The sequence below is a fragment of the Protomyctophum parallelum genome, assembly GCF_964188405.1.
Source record: "Protomyctophum parallelum genome assembly, chromosome: 15".
Lineage (NCBI taxonomy): Eukaryota > Metazoa > Chordata > Actinopteri > Myctophiformes > Myctophidae > Protomyctophum > Protomyctophum parallelum.
The window spans coordinates 50333614-50350330 of record NC_139710.1 but is presented as its reverse complement, the minus strand read 5'-3'; the positions used below and the strand labels follow the sequence as shown (position 1 = coordinate 50350330).

Below are 16717 nucleotides of genomic sequence, written 5' to 3'. Positions count from 1 at the left end.
AAAACGTATATGATACTTATTCGACTAAAACTAGACTAACACTTTCTTAAGACATTCCAGGTGACAAAAAATGTGACTAAAACAAAATGAAAACTATTCAAGAGACTATGACTAAAATAGGCTAAAATAAAAATGTGCATGCCAAAAGCAACACTGCGCCCCTTCTATTCCTACTGGTATATAACTCTGACACACTATGGCGTTGGCGCTGAAGCCGGCCTATAGCTTGGTCCTCTCTCTAGGTGAGCTGAGCTCATGCTAGCTCGGCGTCAGCCATGTCTGTCTTAGCTCTGCGCTAATATCCTGTGTGCTGGCTGAGTGGGGAGCGTAGCTGGGGCAAGGCTGGATCTAATTAACTGTGACCTGCTTCCGTACTTCTGCTGTATATGTACTCCACTGTACGCTGCACTGCCTGGCTCCATGACGTTTGATGTTGCCATGGAACCAACAGAGCATTTATTCCCAAATGCTATTAGTTTATCCCATTTTGGGCGGGAACCCCTTTTGGTGTTTTAAGCATTATGTTGTACTTTAGCTGATGAAAAATAGCTCATAGCGCGGCACCGAGTGCCACGCTATGAGCTTGTAGTTGTGCTGGGTTTTTTTTTAACCGTGAAAATGTGGCGCAAACCTTTGAATGTATATTATTTCAAAGCAAACGTTTTTAACTCAAATCTTTGCTTCTGGAAGGTCCCTGAAACAACATTAGTTTCAGACGGGGGTCTGGCGGCCAATTACATATATTTTTGGGGCTGCTTGACATGAGAATGTTTGAGCACCGCTGAGAAAAGTCATGATTTAGTTAACTTTTACTTTTTATATGTTTAGTTAGTTATTTTCTATAGTTTTTAGTTATGATTTATTTATTTATATTTATTATCATCCTCAGGTCTAAATGGGTTATAAGGGGGGAAATAGTGTGCACTGCTCAATATTTTTAAAAAAAGGAAGAAAATGCAAGTCACTATAATGTGCAGTATATTATATAGCATATTCTAATGTTTTATTCTGCAACATAATATTGAGCACATGTTGGATAATGGTGACACAGACGTGACACAGTCAGCTGTCACCGTCTTTACTACTTCAGCCCAGGGGTTCTCAACCCGTGGGTGGAGACCCCTCGGGGGGTCGCCAAATTATTTTGGGGGGTCCCCAAATTATTATTTTTCTTTTTTTTTAACTGAATGGTGAAATTATATGAAGATAAGTTGAAAAGCGGTGAAGTGGTCCGTTAAAAGTAACAGTTTTTCTTTTTGGACATTGGAGGCTTTCCACTCCACAGCGACAGTGTATCCAGTAGAGAGAAATAAAGGGAAACTTCAGCTGATGTTTGTCATCCCAGAATCCTCTAGTGACGGCCCATCTACAACACAAACGCACACACACACAAACATGCGCACGCACACACACACAAACATACGAACATGCGCACGCACGCACGCACACATGCATGCACGCATGAGCACATGCACACATGCGCACGCACACACATGCGCATGTGCGTAAACACGCAACACACACACACGCGAGCATCACCATCACTTAAGGCCATGCAATATTTTCTTTATTGGCTGGTATTTCCAATGGGAGCCATTGATTTGGAAGGAGGCAGAGAGAGAGAGAGAGACACACACGCACGCACGCACGCACACACACACACACACACACACACACACACACACACACACACACACACACACACACAGACGTGTGAATGTTGTCCATTACAGCTGTAAAGATAATGTATAGGCTTCTTCTCAATGCCTTACTTTATTTATCATACAAGAGTGTCACACAAAATAATGAAAATTAGTCGATTGCGGTGTGAGCTTGTAGATCGGCTATTTTCACAATTTGATATAATGTTGTTGTTTAAATACTAGTAACAAAGGCACGGTCTTGGAAGTACAATATTTGTGGGCCTGAGAAACTTTGAAGAGCGGTTTAGGTGGTTTAACCCATTCTGACCTGAGATCAGATTCATGCGAGGTTTCCACTGGACACACACTGGTCTGATGAACCCATTCTGACCTGAGATCAGATTCATGCGAGGTTTCCACTGGACACACACTGGTCTGATGAACCCATTCTGACCTGAGATCAGATTCATACGAGGTTTCCACTGGACACACACTGGTCTGATTAAAACCCCAGGGGAGTCTCCATTGACTCGCAGAGAGCTGTTCATGAGGTGGACAGGAGTCTCCATTGACTCGCAGAGAGCTGTTCATGAGGTGGACAGGAGTCTCCATTGACTCGCAGAGAGCTGTTCATGAGGTGGACAGCCGCTGCAATGGGGCTCAAGCCATTTAGGCCTGACATCGAAATTTAAAAAATGTCTTCTAAATCCTGACAGTTTTCTGAAAAACCTCATGTTTCTGTATCAGTGGTGCTCCATATTTCATGTCATGTTTCTGTATCAGTGGTGCTCCATATTTCATGTCAAGGACCCCAAAAATTATATGTAATATGTAATATGCCTCCGCCCCCCCCCCCCCCATCTGAGAATATGTTGTTCCAGGGACCTCCCCAGAAGCAAAGATTCGAGTTAAAAACGTTCTCTCTGAAGGAATAAAGATTTGCGAAAATAGCAGACCTACAAGCTCGTAAAGCGGCACTCGGTGCCGCGCTATGAGCTTGTAGATCTGCTATTTTTCAATAGCTAAAGTGTAACACCAAATGGGGTTCCCGCCCCAAAATGGGTTAAGCCCTCTTTCCTCAACCCTACAAACAGGATGATGTGTCCGCCTACAGCACCACATGTTAATCTACCAGTGTGTTATTCAATGCTATTTATATCACCTATAGACTTTCACTTTGAACTTGTATTTCTGTGTAATATTGAAATCCACTGAGGCCTTGTTTATACTGACCCTGTCTGTCCCCATGTGTGTGTAGGCCTCTGTGTGTAGGCCTGTGTGTAGGCCTTGTTTATACTGTAGATTAGAGTGAATGACCCTGTCTGTCCCCATCTGTGTGTAGGCCAACGATGCCTCTGGGAACACGTGGAACTGGCTCTACTTCATACCGCTGATTATCATCGGTTCCTTCTTCATGCTCAACTTGGTGCTGGGAGTCCTGTCAGGGTGAGTGCACATTGACACACACACACACACACACACACACACACACACACACACACACTTCGTGATCACCTGCTGTGGGTCATGACCGAAAGAATAAGGTCGCGAATACACGCGGCCAACGGGTGGCTGGCATCTCCCTTAGAGATAGGGTGAGAAGTTCAGTCACGCGGTAGAGACTCGGAGTAGAACCGCTGCTCCTTCGCCTGGAAAGGGGCCAGCTATAGCTTAGGTGGTTCGGGCATCTGGTTAGGATGCCTCTCGGCGTCTCACCTACGGAGGTCCTCGAGGCACGTCCCACTGGTAGGAGACCCCGTGGCAGACCAAGGATCACGTCCCACTGGGAGGAGACCCCGGGGCAGACCAAGGATCACGTCCCACTGGGAGGAGACCCCCGGGGCAGACCAAGGATCACGTCCCACTGGGAGGAGACCCCCGGGGCAGACCAAGGATCACGTCCCACTGGGAGGAGACCCCGGGGCAGACCAAGGCGCAGTTGGAGGAAACACATCGACTCACTGGGCCTTGGAACGTCTCGGGATCCCCCAGGAGGGAAGTCACTAATGTTGCTCTGGAGAGGGAGGTCTGGAGCTCTCTGGTGGAGCTGTTGCCCCCGCGACCCGACTACGGATAAGCGGTTGAAGATTGATGGATGGATACTATAAAGTACAAGCTCACAATCGACAATCTCACACACACGCAAGCACACACACGGACACGTACAAATACACACACGCACGTACACAGCTTTAATGGGAGCCAGGAGGCCGCATGTTGAGTGCTCTGTGGCGTGCTACAGTGCGTTGTTGTGCTCTGGCAGCTTATTCATTTCTTCTGGGAAAGCTAATATAATTCTCACCAGTCTCTCTGTTTCCTCCATGGTGTCACTGCAGCAGAAACGCTCTCATTATGATCGCTGATGTTATTTCACCCGGCATGGCCCGCATCTTCTCGCTCCTTTCCTTATATTAGCTTTTCTCAAATCGTTTGGCAAGAACTTTCCCCTCTTTTTAACAGAGCTGCGTGCCGTTGGAGTGCCCACGCGTTCAAGTCAGCTTTTGTTGTATTGTAACGTTTACTGTAGGTCATTCACGAGATAATATCTTGTTCGTTGATCGTTCGTTGAATGAATGAATGAATGAATGAATAGTTTATTTTGGTGCTGTACAGTTACATGGTAAACTTCAGCATTTGCATTTTAGTTTTATAAAGAGGTGGCACCGAAAAGGTCTAGGCTGAAGCCGAAGCTTATTTTGCCTACAGCCTTTTTTAAGAAAAGAAACAATATACAAAGGAAACAGAAGAAAAATAAAGCATTTTTTAGAACTTAGTCTTTTTAGAACTTCAGATGGAGAACGGTAAAGGAAGTTACAATGATCAGCCCATTTAAACCCCAGCCAAGAAAAAATCGAAGAACCACTGACATAGAAACATGGCTTTTTCAGAAAACTGTCAGGATGTAGAAGACATTTTTAGAATCTGATCTCAGGTCAGAATGGAAAACTGTCAGGATGTAGAAGACATTTTTAGAATCTGATCTCAGGTCAAATGTCCCCCTGAGGTTGTACTGGGACTCTCTCTCATATTGATCCCGCGATCTTTCAATCATGAGCCAATCTCCGATGTCTTCTAGACATGGAGGCCGTTCCTGCACCGCAGCGCTTTACTGCTGTCACCACCATCAAGGACGGGCACTTTGTGCTTTGAACTTTAACACATTTACGCCTGACATCGAAATTAAAAAAATGTCTTCTAAATCATGACAGTTTCTGAAATACCCATGTTTCTATATGATCAGTATTTCATGTCAAGGACCCCAATAATTATATGTAATTGGCCGCCGACCCTCTCTCCCACCTCCCTCCCACTCTCTCTATCTCTCCATTTTACTGTCTGTCTATCTCTCTCTCTCTCTCTCTCTCTCTCTCTCTCTCCCTCCCTCCCACTCTCTCTCTCTCCATCTTACTGTCTGTCTGTCTATCTCTCTCTCTCTCTATTCCCCTATATCTCTCTCTCATTCTCGTGCTCTTTCCTTCGAGTCAAGTCAAGCCTTTATTGGCACGAGGTTTGAAAAGACGGAGCAAGAAAGGCACGATTTTAAATAATTAATTCAACAATTAATTATCTGTCTCTTTGCCCCCCTTCTCTCAATCTTTCTCTAATGCTGTCTCCCTCTCCCCCTTTCTCTCTCTCTCTCTCTCTCTCTCTCTCTCTCTGTGTCTGTCTTTCCAACTTCTCCCTCTCCGAGATTTATTCCTGGTCTGTCTTCTGTAGCAGTCCTCCTTCTTTCTCTCGCATGCGTGCGTGCGTGTGCGTGCGTGTTCATGTGCGTGCGTGCGTGCGTGTGCGTGTTCATGTGCGTGCAATTCCCCATCACAATCCACTAGTCATGCGCAGTCAGGGTTCCAGCCCACAGTTCAGCTTCAGGTTTATTTGTCAGACATAAATACAGTATAAATACTGTATTCACAGCTCTTCGATCTGTCAATAGAAACACATACAGTACACTACTATAGTCACTACTGTTAGTCACTACTATAGATGATATATGCACATTGCACACTATACTGTACAGTACATAGATTATGTAATTTCATTTATAAATGCAAAAAAAAGAGAAAAAACTCCCGGCTAAATAACATAATAACAAACTACACAAGCATGTAGTTTATGTACACATTATACTGTATCATCTCTGTCGGGTGGAAACCTCATGTCAAAAAACGGTTACTGTACTTTTCATGATTAAACAAAAGAAACAATAAAAACAGCAAGTCATGTAGCAGCATGTAGTACAGTCATGTAGCAGCATGTAGCAGCATGTAGCAGCATGTAGTCATGTAGTCATGTAGCAGCATGTAGCATGTAGTCATGTAGCATGTAGCATGTAGTCATGTAGCAGCATGTAGTCATGTAGTCATGTAGCAGCATGTAGTACAGTCATGTAGCATGTAGTCATGTAGCAGCATGTAGCATGTAGCATGTAGTCATGTAGCAGCATGTAGTCATGTAGCAGCATGTAGTCATGTAGTCATGTAGCAGCATGTAGTACAGTCATGTAGCATGTAGCAGCATGTAGTACAGTCATGTAGCAGCATGTAGTACAGTCATGTAGTCATGTAGCAGCATGTAGTACAGTCATGTAGCAGCATGTAGTACAGTCATGTAGCATGTAGTCATGTAGCAGCATGTAGCATGTAGCAGCATGTAGTACAAGCTTCAAGACGTGTTGCTTCGCTCCGCCTTTGAGCTTGTGGATCTACTACTGTTGACGCTTTAAGTGGTGACGGTGTAGTGCGATCAAGTAGGATATTAATTTACCAAAACATGAAAAGAAAACACGTGCGTACAGTGCGTACAGTGCGTACAGTAGCAGTGGCCTGGTACTGTAAACATGAGCGTTGTGCAGAGCGGTCTGGCCTCCAGCGCTGGCTGGGTGGGCGTGCTGTAGATCAGCGTCTGTCACTCACAGGGCCCTGAGGGCAACCAGAAGTACAGTACATTTATAAATCAAGCATAATTCTATCCCTAATAGTAATATAAGTGTGCGCGCGGCCGCACACGCACACACAAACACTCACACACATGCAGTTCCTACACAAAATCGCAAATGTAAAACAAAAACCAGACACACAAATGCACAGTATAAACATTACAGTTAGATATACAGACGAGATACAATTAGATTTGAATTATCTCTCTCACACACACACACACACAGATGTGTGCGAACGCATGCACGGTCTCACGCCCACATGTACACACACACACACACACACACACACACACGGGCAGGAAGCCACTGCATTGCAGGATAGAGCTTTCCCTGGTTGGGTCCAGTGTGGGGAGACGCACCAATCACTGAGCACTGAACTGTCTGTCTGTCTGTCTGTCTGTCTGTCTGTGTCTCTCACTTCTCTTTTCGCCCTCACTCTATTTAATCCTCTGGTCTCTCTCTCTCTCTCTCTCTCTCTCTCTCTCTCTCTCTCTCTCTCTCTCTCTCTCTCTCGCTCTGCTTCTGTCTGTGTTTTTGTTTCCACACCCACATTATTCTGGCTCCTTCTCACTCGTATTTGCTTATAGCATCCAGAGAATATAGGAGATACATAAACATTATTAGCTTAAGCATCCAGAGAATATAGGAGATACATAAACATTATTAGCTTAAGCACCCAGAGAATATAGGAGATACATAAACATTATTAGCTTAAGCACCCAGAGAATATAGGAGATACATAAACATTATTAGCTTAAGCACCCAGAGAATATAGGAGATACATAAACATTATTAGCTTAAGCACCCAGAGAATATAGGAGAGATACATAAACATTATTAGCTTAAGCACCCAGAGAATATAGGAGATACATAAACATTATTAGCTTAAGCACCCAGAGAATATAGGAGATACATAAACATTATTAGCTTAAGCACCCAGAGAATATAGGAGAGATACATAAACATTATTAGCTTAAGCATCCAGAGAATATAGGAGATACATAAACATTATTAGCTTAAGCACCCAGAGAATATAGGAGAGATACATAAACATTATTAGCTTAAGCACCCAGAGAATATAGGAGATACATAAACATCATTAGCTTAAGCACCCAGAGAATATAGGAGAGATACATAAACATTATTAGCTTAAGCATCCAGATAATATAGGAGAGATACATAAACATTATTAGCTTAAGCACCCAGAGAATATAGGAGATACATAAACATTATTAGCTTAAGCACCCAGAGAATATAGGAGAGATACATAAACATTATTAGCTTAAGCACCCAGAGAATATAGGAGAGATACATAAACATTATTAGCTTAAGCACCCAGAGAATATAGGAGATACATAAACATTATTAGCTTAAGCATCCAGAGAATATAGGAGAGATACATAAACATTATTAGCTTAAGCACCCAGAGAATATAGGAGAGATACATAAACATTATTAGCTTAAGCATCCAGAGAATATAGGAGATACATAAACATTATTAGCTTAAGCACCCAGAGAATATAGGAGATACATAAACATTATTAGCTTAAGCACCCAGAGAATATAGGAGATACATAAACATTATTAGCTTAAGCACCCAGAGAATATAGGAGAGATACATAAACATTATTAGCTTAAGCACCCAGAGAATATAGGAGAGATACATAAACATTATTAGCTTAAGCACCCAGAGAATATAGGAGATACATAAACATTATTAGCTTAAGCACCCAGAGAATATAGGAGAGATACATAAACATTATTAGCTTAAGCACCCAGAGAATATAGGAGAGATACATAAACATTATTAGCTTAAGCACCCAGAGAATATAGGAGAGATACATAAACATTATTAGCTTAAGCACCCAGAGAATATAGGAGATACATAAACATTATTAGCTTAAGCATCCAGAGAATATAGGAGATACATAAACATTATTAGCTTAAGCACCCAGAGAATATAGGAGAGATACATAAACATTATTAGCTTAAGCACCCAGAGAGTATAGGAGAGATACATAAACATTATTAGCTTAAGCACCCAGAGAATATAGGAGATACATAAACATTATTAGCTTAAGCACCCAGAGAGTATAGGAGAGATACATAAACATTATTAGCTTAAGCACCCAGAGAGTATAGGAGAGATACATAAACATTATTAGCTTAAGCACCCAGAGAATATAGGAGAGATACATAAACATTATTAGCTTAAGCACCCAGAGAGTATAGGAGAGATACATAAACATTATTAGCTTAAGCACCCAGAGAATATAGGAGAGATACATAAACATTATTAGCTTAAGCACCCAGAGAGTATAGGAGATACATAAACATTATTAGCTTAAGCACCCAGAGAATATAGGAGATACATAAACATTATTAGCTTAAGCACCCAGAGAATATAGGAGATACATAAACATTATTAGCTTAAGCACCCAGAGAATATAGGAGAGATACATAAACATTATTAGCTTAAGCACCCAGAGAATATAGGAGAGATACATAAACATTATTAGCTTAAGCACCCAGAGAATATAGGAGATACATAAACATTATTAGCTTAAGCACCCAGAGAATATAGGAGAGATACATAAACATTATTAGCTTAAGCACCCAGAGAGTATAGGAGAGATACATAAACATTATTAGCTTAAGCACCCAGAGAATATAGGAGAGATACATAAACATTATTAGCTTAAGCACCCAGAGAATATAGGAGATACATAAACATTATTAGCTTAAGCACCCAGAGAATATAGGAGATACATAAACATTATTAGCTTAAGCACCCAGAGAATATAGGAGATACATAAACATTATTAGCTTAAGCATCCAGAGAATATAGGAGATACATAAACATTATTAGCTTAAGCACCCAGAGAATATAGGAGATACATAAACATTATTAGCTTAAGCACCCAGAGAATATAGGAGATACATAAACATTATTAGCTTAAGCACCCAGAGAATATAGGAGAGATACATAAACATTATTAGCTTAAGCACCCAGAGAGTATAGGAGATACATAAACATTATTAGCTTAAGCACCCAGAGAATATAGGAGATACATAAACATTATTAGCTTAAGCACCCAGAGAGTATAGGAGAGATACATAAACATCATTAGCTTAAGCACCCAGAGAATATAGGAGAGATACATAAACATTATTAGCTTAAGCACCCAGAGAATATAGGAGATACATAAACATTATTAGCTTAAGCACCCAGAGAATATAGGAGAGATACATAAACATTATTAGCTTAAGCACCCAGAGAATATAGGAGATACATAAACATTATTAGCTTAAGCATCCAGAGAATATAGGAGAGATACATAAACATTATTAGTTTAAGCACCCAGAGAATATAGGAGATACATAAACATTATTAGCTTAAGCACCCAGAGAATATAGGAGATACATAAACATTATTAGCTTAAGCACCCAGAGAATATAGGAGAGATACATAAACATTATTAGCTTAAGCACCCAGAGAATATAGGAGAGATACATAAACATTATTAGCTTAAGCACCCAGAGAATATAGGAGAGATAAATAAACATTATTAGCTTAAGCACCCAGAGAATATAGGAGAGATACATAAACATTATTAGCTTAAGCATCCAGAGAATATAGGAGAGATACATAAACATTATTAGCTTAAGCACCCATAGAATATAGGAGATACATAAACATTATTAGCTTAAGCACCCAGAGAATATAGGAGATACATAAACATTATTAGCTTAAGCACCCAGAGAGTATACAGTAGAAGAGATGCACATGCACACAGTCAGTTCACCTAAATAAACTATTCTTAGTGAACCTGCAATGACATATTACACTCTCTCTTCTTGTTGTTGGTGAATTATCTTCCCAGAATAACAGGGATTCTAGGGTTCAAGTGCAATGAAGACTATTTCGTTTTTTTTGTCACATTTTTGTTGCATTCCACTTGCTCAAGGGCACATAGATTATCTTTTACCCTTGCTGTGATTCAAACATGGCAATGTGTCAAACCATCACTTGCTTGTTTCACTAATTGCAACCATAACCATTATTAATCCGTAACTAGCATAAGAATTTTGGGAAAATGAAAACAAAAGTAAAAATCTACAAGCATAATATATTATAGGCTGTTAACCCTTCCACCAAGATAGAAATGCTAGTGATAAAACAAAAGACATTTTGACTACCTGTAGAGACAGAGGCGGGAGTCCTCAGTCGACGGCTCCGGGGCTGATGTGTGTGTGTGTGTGTGTTTGTCTTGTCATTGGACTTGTCAACTCTGATGATGTGCACGTTTCAGTGCTTCTCTGGGTCTCACTCTGATGATGTGCACGTTTCAGTGCTTCTCTGGGTCTCACTCTGATGATGTGCACGTTTCAGTGCTTCTCTGGGTCTCACTCTGATGATGTGCACGTTTCAGTGCTTCTCTGGGTCTCACTCTGATGATGTGCACGTTTCAGTGCTTCTCTGGGTCTCACTCTGATGATGTGCACGTTTCAGTGCTTCTCTGGGTCTCACTCTGATGATGTGCACGTTTCAGTGCTTCTCTGGGTCTCACTCTGATGATGTGCACGTTTCAGTGCTTCTCTGGGTCTCACTCTGATGATGTGCACGTTTCAGTGCTTCTCTGGGTCTCACTCTGATGATGTGCACGTTTCAGTGCTTCTCTGGGTCTCACTCTGATGATGTGCACGTTTCAGTGCTTCTCTGGGTCTCACTCTGATGATGTGCACGTTTCAGTGCTTCTCTGGGTCTCACTCTGATGATGTGCACGTTTCAGTGCTTCTCTGGGTCTCACTCTGATGATGTGCACGTTTCAGTGCTTCTCTGGGTCTCACTCTGATGATGTGCACGTTTCAGTGCTTCTCTGGGTCTCACTCTGATGATGTGCACGTTTCAGTGCTTCTCTGGGTCTCACTCTGATGATGTGCACGTTTCAGTGCTTCTCTGGGTCTCACTCTGATGATGTGCACGTTTCAGTGCTTCTCTGGGTCTCACTCTGATGATGTGCACGTTTCAGTGCTTCTCTGGGTCTCACTCTGATGATGTGCACGTTTCAGTGCTTCTCTGGGTCTCACTCTGATGATGTGCACGTTTCAGTGCTTCTCTGGGTCTCACTCTGATGATGTGCACGTTTCAGTGCTTCTCTGGGTCTCACTCTGATGATGTGCACGTTTCAGTGCTTCTCTGGGTCTCACTCTGATGATGTGCACGTTTCAGTGCTTCTCTGGGTCTCACTCTGATGATGTGCACGTTTCAGTGCTTCTCTGGGTCTCACTCTGATGATGTGCACGTTTCAGTGCTTCTCTGGGTCTCACTCTGATGATGTGCACGTTTCAGTGCTTCTCTGGGTCTCACTCTGATGATGTGCACGTTTCAGTGCTTCTCTGGGTCTCACTCTGATGATGTGCACGTTTCAGTGCTTCTCTGGGTCTCACTCTGATGATGTGCACGTTTCAGTGCTTCTCTGGGTCTCACTCTGATGATGTGCACGTTTCAGTGCTTCTCTGGGTCTCACTCTGATGATGTGCACGTTTCAGTGCTTCTCTGGGTCTCACTCTGATGATGTGCACGTTTCAGTGCTTCTCTGGGTCTCACTCTGATGATGTGCACGTTTCAGTGCTTCTCTGGGTCTCACTCTGATGATGTGCACGTTTCAGTGCTTCTCTGGGTCTCACTCTGATGATGTGCACGTTTCAGTGCTTCTCTGGGTCTCACTCTGATGATGTGCACGTTTCAGTGCTTCTCTGGGTCTCACTCTGATGATGTGCACGTTTCAGTGCTTCTCTGGGTCTCACTCTGATGATGTGCACGTTTCAGTGCTTCTCTGGGTCTCACTCTGATGATGTGCACGTTTCAGTGCTTCTCTGGGTCTCACTCTGATGATGTGCACGTTTCAGTGCTTCTCTGGGTCTCACTCTGATGATGTGCACGTTTCAGTGCTTCTCTGGGTCTCACTCTGATGATGTGCACGTTTCAGTGCTTCTCTGGGTCTCACTCTGATGATGTGCACGTTTCAGTGCTTCTCTGGGTCTCACTCTGATGATGTGCACGTTTCAGTGCTTCTCTGGGTCTCACTCTGATGATGTGCACGTTTCAGTGCTTCTCTGGGTCTCACTCTGATGATGTGCACGTTTCAGTGCTTCTCTGGGTCTCACTCTGATGATGTGCACGTTTCAGTGCTTCTCTGGGTCTCACTCTGATGATGTGCACGTTTCAGTGCTTCTCTGGGTCTCACTCTGATGATGTGCACGTTTCAGTGCTTCTCTGGGTCTCACTCTGATGATGTGCACGTTTCAGTGCTTCTCTGGGTCTCACTCTGATGATGTGCACGTTTCAGTGCTTCTCTGGGTCTCACTCTGATGATGTGCACGTTTCAGTGCTTCTCTGGGTCTCACTCTGATGATGTGCACGTTTCAGTGCTTCTCTGGGTCTCACTCTGATGATGTGCACGTTTCAGTGCTTCTCTGGGTCTCACTCTGATGATGTGCACGTTTCAGTGCTTCTCTGGGTCTCACTCTGATGATGTGCACGTTTCAGTGCTTCTCTGGGTCTCACTCTGATGATGTGCACGTTTCAGTGCTTCTCTGGGTCTCACTCTGATGATGTGCACGTTTCAGTGCTTCTCTGGGTCTCACTCTGATGATGTGCACGTTTCAGTGCTTCTCTGGGTCTCACTCTGATGATATGCACGTTTCAGTGCTTCTCTGGGTCTCACTCTGATGATGTGCACGTTTCAGTGCTTCTCTGGGTCTCACTCTGATGATGTGCACGTTTCAGTGCTTCTCTGGGTCTCACTCTGATGATGTGCACGTTTCAGTGCTTCTCTGGGTCTCACTCTGATGATGTGCACGTTTCAGTGCTTCTCTGGGTCTCACTCTGATGATGTGCACGTTTCAGTGCTTCTCTGGGTCTCACTCTGATGATGTGCACGTTTCAGTGCTTCTCTGGGTCTCACTCTGATGATGTGCACGTTTCAGTGCTTCTCTGGGTCTCACTCTGATGATGTGCACGTTTCAGTGCTTCTCTGGGTCTCACTCTGATGATGTGCACGTTTCAGTGCTTCTCTGGGTCTCACTCTGATGATGTGCACGTTTCAGTGCTTCTCTGGGTCTCACTCTGATGATGTGCACGTTTCAGTGCTTCTCTGGGTCTCACTCTGATGATGTGCACGTTTCAGTGCTTCTCTGGGTCTCACTCTGATGATGTGCACGTTTCAGTGCTTCTCTGGGTCTCACTCTGATGATGTGCACGTTTCAGTGCTTCTCTGGGTCTCACTCTGATGATGTGCACGTTTCAGTGCTTCTCTGGGTCTCACTCTGATGATGTGCACGTTTCAGTGCTTCTCTGGGTCTCACTCTGATGATGTGCACGTTTCAGTGCTTCTCTGGGTCTCACTCTGATGATGTGCACGTTTCAGTGCTTCTCTGGGTCTCACTCTGATGATGTGCACGTTTCAGTGCTTCTCTGGGTCTCACTCTGATGATATGCACGTTTCAGTGCTTCTCTGGGTCTCACTCTGATGATGTGCACGTTTCAGTGCTTCTCTGGGTCTCACTCTGATGATGTGCACGTTTCAGTGCTTCTCTGGGTCTCACTCTGATGATGTGCACGTTTCAGTGCTTCTCTGGGTCTCACTCTGATGATGTGCACGTTTCAGTGCTTCTCTGGGTCTAACTCTGATGATGTGCACGTTTCAGTGCTTCTCTGGGTCTCACTCTGATGATGTGCACGTTTCAGTGCTTCTCTGGGTCTCACTCTGATGATATGCACGTTTCAGTGCTTCTCTGGGTCTCACTCTGATGATGTGCACGTTTCAGTGCTTCTCTGGGTCTCACTCTGATGATGTGCACGTTTCAGTGCTTCTCTGGGTCTCACTCTGATGATGTGCACGTTTCAGTGCTTCTCTGGGTCTCACTCTGATGATGTGCACGTTTCAGTGCTTCTCTGGGTCTCACTCTGATGATGTGCACGTTTCAGTGCTTCTCTGGGTCTCACTCTGATGATGTGCACGTTTCAGTGCTTCTCTGGGTCTCACTCTGATGATGTGCACGTTTCAGTGCTTCTCTGGGTCTCACTCTGATGATGTGCACGTTTCAGTGCTTCTCTGGGTCTCACTCTGATGATGTGCACGTTTCAGTGCTTCTCTGGGTCTCACTCTGATGATGTGCACGTTTCAGTGCTTCTCTGGGTCTCACTCTGATGATGTGCACGTTTCAGTGCTTCTCTGGGTCTCACTCTGATGATGTGCACGTTTCAGTGCTTCTCTGGGTCTCACTCTGATGATGTGCACGTTTCAGTGCTTCTCTGGGTCTCACTCTGATGATGTGCACGTTTCAGTGCTTCTCTGGGTCTCACTCTGATGATGTGCACGTTTCAGTGCTTCTCTGGGTCTCACTCTGATGATGTGCACGTTTCAGTGCTTCTCTGGGTCTCACTCTGATGATGTGCACGTTTCAGTGCTTCTCTGGGTCTCACTCTGATGATGTGCACGTTTCAGTGCTTCTCTGGGTCTCACTCTGATGATGTGCACGTTTCAGTGCTTCTCTGGGTCTCACTCTGATGATGTGCACGTTTCAGTGCTTCTCTGGGTCTCACTCTGATGATGTGCACGTTTCAGTGCTTCTCTGGGTCTCACTCTGATGATGTGCACGTTTCAGTGCTTCTCTGGGTCTCACTCTGATGATGTGCACGTTTCAGTGCTTCTCTGGGTCTCACTCTGATGATGTGCACGTTTCAGTGCTTCTCTGGGTCTCACTCTGATGATGTGCACGTTTCAGTGCTTCTCTGGGTCTCACTCTGATGATGTGCACGTTTCAGTGCTTCTCTGGGTCTCACTCTGATGATGTGCACGTTTCAGTGCTTCTCTGGGTCTCACTCTGATGATGTGCACGTTTCAGTGCTTCTCTGGGTCTCACTCTGATGATGTGCACGTTTCAGTGCTTCTCTGGGTCTCACTCTGATGATGTGCACGTTTCAGTGCTTCTCTGGGTCTCACTCTGATGATGTGCACGTTTCAGTGCTTCTCTGGGTCTCACTCTGATGATGTGCACGTTTCAGTGCTTCTCTGGGTCTCACTCTGATGATGTGCGCGTCACGTGCTGTGCTACAGCAGGGACGTGCAACTGCCCTTTTACCCTGTCTGTAAAACAACTGCCCTTTTACCCGTCTGTAAAACAACTGCCCTTTTACCCGTCTGTAAAACAACTGCCCTTTTACCCGTCTGTAAAACAACTGCCCTTTTACCCGTCTGTAAAACAACTGCCCTTTTACCCGTCTGTAAAACAACTGCCCTTTTACCCGTCTGTAAAACAACTGCCCTTTTACCCGTCTGTAAAACAACTGCCCTTTTACCCGTCTGTAAAACAACTGCCCTTTTACCCGTCTGTAAAACAACTGCCCTTTTACCCGTCTGTAAAACAACTGCCCTTTTACCCGTCTGTAAAACAACTGCCCTTTTACCCGTCTGTAAAACAACTGCCCTTTTACCCGTCTGTAAAACAACTGCCCTTTTACCCGTCTGTAAAACAACTGCCCTTTTACCCGTCTGTAAAACAACTGCCCTTTTACCCGTCTGTAAAACAACTGCCCTTTTACCCGTCTGTAAAACAACTGCCCTTTTACCCGTCTGTAAAACAACTGCCCTTTTACCCGTCTGTAAAACAACTGCCCTTTTACCCGTCTGTAAAACAACTGCCCTTTTACCCGTCTGTAAAACAACTGCCCTTTTACCCGTCTGTAAAACAACTGCCCTTTTACCCGTCTGTAAAACAACTGCCCTTTTACCCGTCTGTAAAACAACTGCCCTTTTACCCGTCTGTAAAACAACTGCCCTTTTACCCGTCTGTAAAACAACTGCCCTTTTACCCGTCTGTAAAACAACTGCCCTTTTACCCGTCTGTAAAACAACTGCCCTTTTACCCCTCTGTAAAACAACTGCCCTTTTACCCCGTCTGTAAAACAACTGCCCCTTTTACCCGTCTGTAAAACAACTGCCCTTTTACCCGTCTGTAAAACAACTGCCCTTTTACCCGTCTGTAAAACAACTGCCCTTTTACCCGTCTGTAAAACAACTGCCCTTTTACCCGTCTGTAAAACAACTGCCCTTTTACCCGTCTGTAA

At 43.9% G+C, this 16717-nt stretch overlaps 1 protein-coding gene across 1 annotated transcript in view; it reads left to right on the top strand.

The window, feature by feature from the left end:
- Positions 1-16717, top strand: part of LOC310871919 (putative voltage-dependent N-type calcium channel subunit alpha-1B) — a gene marked incomplete at both ends in the record, with an annotated part of 193130 nt that overhangs the window by 65500 nt on the left and 110913 nt on the right. Inside the window, one exon of the mRNA XM_083783557.1 lies at positions 2986-3089. Coding sequence (XP_083639683.1) covers positions 2986-3089 — 104 coding nt within the window. The remainder of the gene's footprint in view (positions 1-2985; positions 3090-16717) is intronic.